General features: G+C 46.6%; 1 protein-coding gene across 1 annotated transcript; it reads left to right on the forward strand.

Annotated features, from left to right (window-relative positions):
* The first annotated feature begins 1,850 nt into the window (after nucleotides 1-1,850).
* Nucleotides 1,851-2,804, forward strand: LOC102463749 (olfactory receptor 51G2-like). Its single transcript, XM_006128828.3, has one exon. The coding sequence runs from the start codon at nucleotides 1,851-1,853 to the stop codon at nucleotides 2,802-2,804; it is 954 nt and encodes a 317-aa protein (XP_006128890.3).
* Nucleotides 2,805-10,085: the final 7,281 nt, after the last annotated feature.

Consider the following 10,085-nt stretch of genomic DNA (forward strand, 5'->3'; position numbering starts at 1 on the left):
AAGGAGTACGTAGGGGAATGCATAGATGCGCAGTTTACACTGAGGGTTGCTTGGAAGACGGTTGCTGTGGATGCAAACGATACACGAGGGCTGGGGGAAATTCCAGTCACCGGTGTGCTGTAGAGCGCAGTGTCAGTGTGGCACAGACACCTCTTGGCCTGTTAGCGGGCACCTCTCACAAGAGTGAAATTCTCTTTGAGAACAACAACTCAGGTTCCATCCTGACCTACAGCAAGTGCCGACCCCTGGCTCACCACAGTGACCCCATTAACAGCAGCTCCGAAATGGATGATTGCAGCATCTGCTAACTCATCGGGGGGATTGGATTAGCCCTTAACCCCAGACGCTGCACCAGTGTAAACGGAGTCCCTACAGCAATAGTCCATGTCTACCAGGCATTTCCCATTTGTGCCAGCAGAGCTCAAACGTGCAACAGTGCGATCAACAGGGATTCCCAGTTGACTCACTGATCCTCACGAGCTTTCCCATGGTGCTATAAACACTGCCACAGTCTGTCTGACAGACACAGGCTATGTCCCCGCACAGAGTGTTCCAGATCGGCTCGCTCGGGGACAGATGGTGGTCACTCTCCAGCTTCTGTATTAGTGTCTGTGGTAAGTGCCCTGCTCAAATTGCATTGATTTCACTCACAGTTACAGACAGTCTCAGCAGCTGGAAACATTTAATCTGTGAACAATGAGAGCTGCTCGTTTTATTCTCAGTGTCATTCTCACCTATTTTGTGAAGTCTCCCATCGCCCTAGGATGACAGGTCCCTGCCTTGTGGTGTCTGCTCTCCAAGTGCAGGTGTTGCAAACACTGTGTATGTGGGATGGGATTTTCCATGAGCAAGAGACACAAACCCCAGTGAAAGACAGCTTGTGTCCTCTGCTCTCTGCGGCACTTTTCTGTGAGGGCCACTGACTTGCTGGAGGCTGTGTGTGGGAATAAGGAGCCAAGGAATGGGCTTGCTACATTGATAACTTCACTGACAGTCCCTAGCCTCACACGCTGGACAGGAAGGGCACCAGTAACCCTGAAAAAGCTATCACTGAATAGCCTGCCGGTAGTTAGTAGCCCGTGGGAATAGTTGCTCTAACCACTAAAAGAATGACAGGCCCTACTTGGGCCTTTTGCAGTTTCTGGAGACATGCGGTTTGTGTGGCATGTAGCACCTCTCAGGGTACATCTACACTAGCTCGTTAGTTCGAGCTAGGTAGGGTAATTAGGGCAAGTGGAGTTGCAAATGAAGCCCAGGATTTAAATATCCCGAGCTTCATTTGCATGTTCCCGGGCACCGCCATTTTTAATTCTCCCTTAGTCATGGAATGAGGAGTAATAGTAGTTCAAATTAGGATCTGTAATTCGAACAACCTACTCTGTGCCACATGTAGCCGCGGGCACGGAGTTCAGACTAAGGGGGATTTTAAAATGGCGGCACCCGGGAACATGCAAATGAAGCCCGGGATATTTAAATCCCGGGCTTCATTTGAAACTCCGTTTGCCCTAATTAACCTATATAGCTCGAACTAATGAGCTACTGTAGACGTACCCTCAGAGTGTCTGCCTGCCAGGTACCCTACGTCGGATATTTGAGCTCTTTGTCTTTGCTCCAACAAAACTGAATTTCAATGTGGGGTTTGCCCAGGTCAGGGCTACTTAGGCCAGCTGAGATGAAGATCTGGGAGTCCCACAAGGGTTTTTCATCAAGGTATCAACTCCACCTTGTCTGCAGGGCAATGGCAGGAGGAGCCATATTGTCTGTCAGGGTGTCACTTTTATCTTGCTAATGTTGTTTTTCATTGCAGGGAATGTGGTTTAGTAAACTGATCAGAACCTCCCCAGGGCATCATGCCAACCTGCAATGAAACCAACATCAGTCGTGCAACCTTCCGCCTGGCAGGAATCCCCGGGCTGGAAGCTTTCAGCCCCTGGATTTCCATTCCTTTCTGCTCTATGTACCTCATTGCAATTTTAGGAAATGGTCTGATTCTCCTCGTGATAAAGACAAGGAAGAGTCTCCATCAGCCTATGTACTTGTTCCTTTCCATGTTGTCCATCACCGACCTTGTCTTATCTGCTTCCACCTTGCCCACGGTGCTCAGCGTCTTCCTGTTTAACATGAGAGAAATTGACATTGATCTCTGCCTGGCCCAACTTTTCTTTGTTCACACTTTCTCCATCATGGAATCCTCTGTTCTACTAGCCATGGCGTTTGACCGCTTTGTTGCCATACGCCACCCGCTGAGATATGCTTCGATTTTAACCAGTGCCAGGATTGGAAACATTGGGTTGCTGACAATAATCAGGGGTATTGGTCTGCATATCCCAGCCCCCATTCTTCTCAAGAGGTTGCCATACAGCAGGATTCAACCTCTATCCTATTCCTATTGCTTGCATCCAGACATAATGAAGATGGCTTGCGCAGACACTACGCCCAATAGCTACTACGGTTTGTTTACAGTTCTTTCTACTCTGGGCTTGGACTCGGTGCTCATTGTCTTGTCTTATGTCATGATCCTTAACACAGTGCTAAGTCTCACATCCTGGCGTGAACGTCTCAAGGCCCTGAACACCTGCATCTCCCACATCTGTGTCACCCTGCTGTTCTACACCCCGCTGCTCAGTTTGTCTATGATCCACAGGTTCATGAAAAATGCCCTTCCTCTGAGTCAAATTCTTCTGTCTTATCTCCACCTCCTTCTCCCCCCTGTGCTCAACCCCATTGTGTACAGCATAAAAACCAAAGAGATTCGTAAGCAGATCATGAAGATCTTTCAAAAATTTTCCACTAAGAGGCTCTGATGGGGGCACGGAGTTGGTTTGTCTAATCTGTCTATGTAGGAGCCTACGTTGCCCTTTATGTCCAAGAGGTGCTGTGACCCTGATCCAGCAATGGCTAAGCATCCAGCTGTCTGATTGAACTAAATACAACTTTTAAGAACATATTCAATAAGTATTGGAAATGCTTGGTTCATAAATGACTTCTGAAATATTTGTCTAAATTTTGAGGAACTCACAAATAGATAATAATTGTATTCGTCTTTATGTACCTAATGTTAAGTGATTCTTGGGCTGACTGAACTAAACGCAACATTTAAGAACATATGACAAAAGTATTGAAATGGTAAACCAGGCTGTACCTTGTAGATAGCTAAGTAATCCATGGTAAACACACTAGCATTCTTGAAATGTAGACCAGAATTTTTTGGAGAATCAAGAGTAAATAATAATTGTATTCATCTACATTTACCTCTATCTTACAACAAGTTCAATATGGTATAATTATCTTATAAATACTATATTGTGATTCCCAATTTTAATGCTTCATTACTATATTCTCTTGATTCAATGATCAAAAGGGATATTAACATTAGGATGAAACTTGCAATCTAATTGCCTTTATTTCTCTTTGAAGTCTGTAGTAAACTACCTATGAACCGTTTGAATTGTTGTTTTCCTTATGCTAAGCAGTACAAGTAGTTATCGGTGTATGCCCAGGAAGAAAAGCAGCAATGTTCATTGGATTAGCCGTGTGACTCTTATGGAAGAATCTGAATGAACTCCGCACGTAGAAGGCCTATTGGATTATGGCCTTTTCTAGTAATTCAAGAAGGACTTCTGGAAATCAGCAGCCTCACCATCTCTGCTACAAAAGAGACCTAAGAACCCGATTCACTTCTGTATGAATACATATCTTTTAAGCACAGTAAGGGTAGGTCTACACTACAGAGTTTTGTTAGAAAAATGGCCATTTTTCCAAAAAATTTGAGGAACATCCACACTGCAATTACGTTCTTGCACAAGAAAATTGAAAGAACAGAGAGGTTTTTCTGGCATTCTATGAGGAAGAAGACTTTTTGCAAAAGAGCTCTTTCAGAAAAAGGCATATGTGAACCTGGAAGAGGGAGTTATTTTGGAAGAGGAGGAAAGAGGAAAAAGCACAGGTGTGCTGATGGCCACTCTGTCCATAGTAATCACAGCTTACATGTGAGAGACTATCCATTCACTCTAGACTCTCTCTTTCGCAAAAGCAGATAGCTTTTTTGATGAGCTTTAGTGTGTGGACGCTCTCGTTCAGAAGAAGTTTTTTTGGAAGATCTCTTCCGAAAAAAGCTTATTCCAAACGTAGCCTGAACTGTAGACGTAGCCTAACTCTTTTATTTTGAAATATATTCTAGGATAATTTGTAAGACTTTTCTGTGTTCATGTATTGGGTAAGATCTGAAATATTCATTGACCTGTCGGGCAGTATGTTTGACATTTTGAGATAGGGAGAACTTTATTTATGATGAAAAATATATTAAATAACTCACTATATAGCCTTGGCTGACTTGCTGGCATACAATGGCTGGATTGCTTAAAGGGAACTCCATCTTGGCTTCTTGGTTAGGAGTGTGGTGTGACATCTGTTTTGTAACTGGTTTGGCGAATCTGATTATAAAGCTAAACCGCCAGTTTGGGGGATTTTCCTTGCATCATTCATTCATTCATTCATTCATTCATTCATTCTCAGTATAACCACTCCAGTGACCTCTGTCACAGCATCCCAACAGAAATATTGCTCCTAAAAGTAGAGGCAGAATATCCTATCTACAAAAGTGCAGCCCTGTGCCCTTAGAACTCCTCTTTTATCAGTAAAGTATTCTGTTTTGTACGGGGTGTTCAGCTGAATACACATGAGGAAGAAGGAATTTTAAGGGAGAAAGGCTAAATGCAATAATTAGCAGATTGACTAGAAAAGTCATTTTGCCCTCAAAGAGTAAGGATATGTCTACAGTTGCATCCTCTTTTGAGAGAGAAATGAAAATGTAGACATTCGAAACTGCAAATGAAACCAGGATTTAAACATCCCATGTTTCATTTGCATATTCATGGACAGGTGCTATTTCAAAATAACTTATTTTGAAATACAAAATGCTGTTTAGATGAGGTTATTTCGAAATAACTCTTATTCCCTATACAATGAGGTTTAAGGGTTATTTTGTATTTCAAAATACGTTATTTCGAAATAGTGCCCATCCGTGAATATGAAAATGAAGTGCAGGATATTTAAATCCCGGCTTCGTTTGCAATTTCGAATGTATACATATTCATTCCTCTCTCAAAAGAGGATGCAATTGTAGACATACCTTAAGTGTTGGTAACTGAGGAGTCCCTGTATTTTTAATTAATACAAAATTGAATCCCTGCTTCAAATACTTCTACTGGTCTCATCCCTTCACAAGCCATATTGGCTGCTATCTCATTTTAGCCATGGTCTTGTGGAGACCTTGGATACTTGAAGCAGCTGTGGAGAGATTTGCTTGTGGCTCACTGGGGTCATACTCAGGACAGTGAAGTACAGCATTCTATGGATTGAATATACACGGCTTGGATTTTCCTGGAGATACAGATTTTAATGAACTTGACCCATTTACTGTTTCGCTGCTGCTGCTCCCTGTTAGCAATGCTGTATTGGGAAGATGGTTTTCTCAGAAAACTTGATGGAAACCAAAGTGCAAACCAAAATACAAGAGGAGCTGTTAGCAGCCAGCCAGTGTGTGTTAGGTGTCTCTGCAATAAGATATGTGTGGGAGTAAGAACCCCTGCTGTATTCATTATTACCACAACAGTCACAGATTTATAGATCGATATCCCATCCCCTCTAAGTCATAAGAGCGGCCATACTGGGGCAAACCGAAGGCCCATTTAGTTCAGTTTCTTGACTTCTGGCTGTGCTATGCCCGGTGCTTCAGAGGGCAAGAGCAGACCAGATAATCATCAAGTGATCCAACCCCGGTCTCCATTTCAAGCTTTTGGCAAACAGAGTCTAGGAAACCCTCCCTGCCCCTACGGGTTAGTCACCATTGATGGATCTTTCTACAGGAACATTTTATCCATCCCGTGTAACTTTGTACCAGAGGATGCTGAAAGGCCGAAATATTTCACCCCAGCGGGACACGGCACTGGCTTCCCATAGAGCACAATCAGGACCTTGGTACTTTGGAATCCTGATATTTCAAGCCCGGTCTCAGAACTCACCCCCAATTGGTGCTGACTGCCCGTGTGTTTTTGAGAACCAAAGTCCCACTGACTGCAGATGAACATTGGGCACCTCCATCAAATCTGAGCCTCTGAACATCTCCCTGCACCTTCCCTGTCCTAAATATGGCTGGTGCAGTCCACACACCTCAGGACACCTGCTGATCATTGAAGGGGTCAGGAGGCTGCTTTGCACCTGGCACAATATACCACTGGTGGGGAGGGGATTAGAATGCAAATGCAGCAGGGGAATATCGTGCTGCCCTCAGTCAGACATAGCCCATCCGGGGGAGTTTCTGTCACTCAGTACTTGGCACAAAGAACTGAAAGAGCAGCTCCATTGTAGGTCGCAGTCATACAATCATAGAATCATAGGCTACGTCTACACTGGCATGATTTTCCAAAAATGCTTTTAACGGAAAAGTTTTCCGTTAAAAGCATTTTCAGAAAAGGATATCTAGATTGGCAGGATGCTTTTCCACAAAAGCACTTTTTGCTGAAAAGCGTCCGTGGCCAATCTAGACGCAGTTTTCCGCAAAAAAGCCCCGATCACCATTTTCGCGATCGGGGTTTTTTTGCAGAAAACCGCGTCTAGATTGGCCACGGACACTTTTTCAGAGAAAGACTTTTGCCCAAACAGGAGCATCATACTATTTCCGGAAAAGCACTGATGATCTTACATGGGATCGTCAGTGCTTTTCCGGAAATTCAAGCGGCCAGTGTAGACAGCTGGCAAATTTTTCCGCAAAATCTCCTGATTTTGCGGAAAAACTTGCCAGTCTAGACACAGCCATAGAGTGGGAAGAGACCTCAGGAGTCATCGAGTCCAGCCCCCTGCCCAAAGCTGGACCAATCCCAACTCAATCATCCCAGCCAGGGCTTTGTCAAGCCGAGACTTAAAAACCTCAAGGAATGGGGATTGCACCACCTGACTAGGTAACCCATCCCAGTGCTTCACCACCCTCTTAGGGGAATAATTTTACTAATATCCAACCTGGACCTCCCCCACTGCAACTTGAGAGCACTGCTCTTTGTTCTGCCGTCTGTCACCACTGAGAACAGCCTCTCTCCAGCCTCTTTGGAACCTCCTCTAAGATAGTGGAAGGCTGCTATCAAATCCCCCCTCACTCTTCACTTCTGCAAACTAAGTCCCAGGGATTCAGTGCCAGGCTCCTCAGCCAGAAGAGGAGGAGGGGACGCTCCCTCTCAAGGGGGATGGACAGCAGCCCAGAAATGCTGATACACACGGGAGCACATCTCAGCCTTGGCTCTTGCTTTTATCTCTGGGGTTACAGGAGTTCCAGATCCCTCTAGACAGTCTGCCAGACGAAGGAGTTTCCCCTGACGGTCTGAGAACCTGATGTTGACTAATCGTTTCCTCCCTCGCAGGAGAGGCTGAATGTGCCTGGTTCTACTTTCTGCTCTTCCCTTGCTCACGGGGCCCAGGGAATTGTCCGGGTGTCCAGGACAACATGAGTTTCCTCAAGGAATGCACTGAACTATAAAGGTCTCTCTGCAGCACACAGAGAGTCAGACGTGTGAGATTCCTACACTGGTGCTCAGGGCTCGGTCTCCCTGTCATGCTGGAAGATTTCCTCCTTCTGCTGAGCAGGATTTCAGTGAGTGGCCTGTTTCTGCAATAAGGTTAGAGCTTAGGCCTGAGGAAGATTTCCAGTGTTTAAGGCAAGAACAATCAGGAGAGGAATTCACTAGCACAAAGACTTGAGCTGTTCAGCATTGTCAGAAATACCAGTCGATTTACCTGGGAAAACTGGAGGTAAAAAATTATTAGAAATCATTTAGAGAAAGATTTGTGTTTCAGATCAGTTCCTTGTCTCTGACTGTGTCCTTCTCTCTGTCTCGGTGGCTTCCCTTTTCTGGTGCACATGGAAAATTCTTTGGCTCACTCGGGTTCTCCAGTTCAGACACGTCACTGTCCTGCTAGGGAGCGCAGCCGAAGTCTCTGCGCTGGGTGTCTGTGTGACCGGAGGGTTCACAACAAGCATGGGCCACACGCTGGCCAGACTCTGCTCCCCACTTCTGCCCACAGTGGGTCACTGCAGATTGACTCTGGCCCCCCTGAGAGCACAATCTGGTCTCTGGAGGTTTGGAATCCTGGCTCCCTCCGAGTGCCAGAGAAACTGGGGGGGGTCTTTCTGACGCTTTCAGCATCCTGCAGATTAGAGCTTTCTGCAGCTGGGATCCAAAAGCCAACCACTACGGAGGATTCCGGTCCCAATGAGATCAGTGGTAAAACCCCCAACAAGACCATGAGTTCCCCCTAAATTCACGTGTAGAGACTTAAATAAAAATCCAGACTTCAACTGGAGTCACCTTGGGGACTCTAACTCTGTGTGAGCTTGTGGGGAGCACAGAAGAAATGACAGGAGGGTTCCAGAAACCTCAAACTCACCAGCTTAGAATTTCAAAACAGTCATGCTAACATTTTTTTGTGTTAGAGGAGCGGGATCTGCCCTGCCCCTTCTCTGCATCTCTGGGCATGGAGAGGACGAGACGCACCAAGAGACTGTAAAAGTAACAGCACATGCCTGGCTCAGAGGAAATCAGATGCTTGTAGAGATCTTTCTGGGGTAGGTCCAGGAATGAAAAGGGTGGAGCAGAGGGGCACATGCAGTATCCAGATCACAGTGGGGTGGGATCCTGAAATCGAGTGAACTAGGGCAGCGGTGCACAACCCCATGGGGGTAGCAGCTGTCTTCCTGGGGGGTCGCAGCACTTTGATACTGGCCCACTGGTATTTTCTTTTCTCAGCCTGGTGCACATGCAGCAGGGATAGGGAGACTGGCTTTTTTTTTTCTGAACAAAAATGTTCCCAGCTCCAGGGGTCTCCAATGAAAAGAGTTGAGCACCACTGAACTGGGCATGAGCAGCCTGACCCATTCACGGTCCAAAGAGGTGACACGAGCCCTCCTGGGGCATGTGGTGTCTTGGGCAGTGCTGTATCACAGAGCACACGGCAGCAGAATATCCCTGACACCTTCCCCTACCCAGACCCTCCCTCCTCCCTTGAGCAACCCCACTACAGCTTTGTCGCCACGTCTGCAATTCCCAACACAGAGGAGCAGCCTGGGGAAGGTCTGTCTGGGTTTAGAATGGGCTGCGATACGGTAAAGCTTTGTGTCCTTTGAAGGAAAGTCCTTTGTCTCTTTGAGGTCCCCATGTCCTCTCTCCCTCCCCCTGGGCCTGTCCCTCTCTCCTCCCCTGCACAGGCTGAGCTGCCAATCAGACAGGCAGATCAGGCTGATCTCCCCATTTCCCCAGTGCCGGCAGACACTGAGTGTAATGTTGTCTGAGGAGATATTTCTGTGGGCTGTTACTGTCGGGTCTGACACCTGGTTTTGGTGCTGTGGGTGGGAGGTATCACTACGTGGCAAGGCTAGAGATTGTCTCATGTCTCCTCTTTTCCATCCCCTTTGCAAGGTAACAATCCCACGTCTTTCCAACCCCTCTCCACTGGAGCGTTCCCTAGGCCTTTGGTCATTCTCTGCACTACACTGGGTGGGTAGGGTGCCCAACACTACACAGGGATGTCCAGAGGAGGGTGAAGCATTGACTGACATATCTTGTGATGTTGTGTTTTCTGTAGGGTCCCCATCAACCCCCCGTCTAGGTCCCCAATGTTTTGTGCAGTTCCTGGCCATACAAGCACCGTGCTCAGGGTTTCCCACAGCCGTGCGCCATGACACCCAGGTCCCTCTCTGAGTTCATACAGTTCAATTAGAACCTTGCTGGGTGTTTGAGGAGTTTGATTGTTTTCCTCCAATGGGCACTTGTGTTATAGTGATCGACTCTGTGGTTCCTCTACCATTTGCTGCCCACTCCCCTGGCTTGCTCAGCTCCCTCTGAGGACTTCTGACTCTGAGCTAAAGAACCGGGAGACTCCTGCCAACGTCGCCACCTTCGTGCTCATCCCCTTTTGTAGACTGGTAATAGCTAGAAAATATCAACGGCACCATTTCCTATGAAATGTGTCACCACCGCGCTATGTGTATCTCCCTTCTCAGGTACCTGGAGGAGTCCAATCCACACATCGGCCACCTC

Source organism: Pelodiscus sinensis, chromosome 1 (genome assembly GCF_052426305.1).
Source record: "Pelodiscus sinensis isolate ZL-2025 chromosome 1, ASM5242630v1, whole genome shotgun sequence".
Lineage (NCBI taxonomy): Eukaryota > Metazoa > Chordata > Testudines > Trionychidae > Pelodiscus > Pelodiscus sinensis.

Excerpts from the sequence above, each read along its gene's own strand:
- LOC102463749 (XM_006128828.3), top strand. The coding sequence starts at position 1,851 with ATGCCAACCTGCAATGAAACCAACATCAGTCGTGCAACCTTCCGCCTG.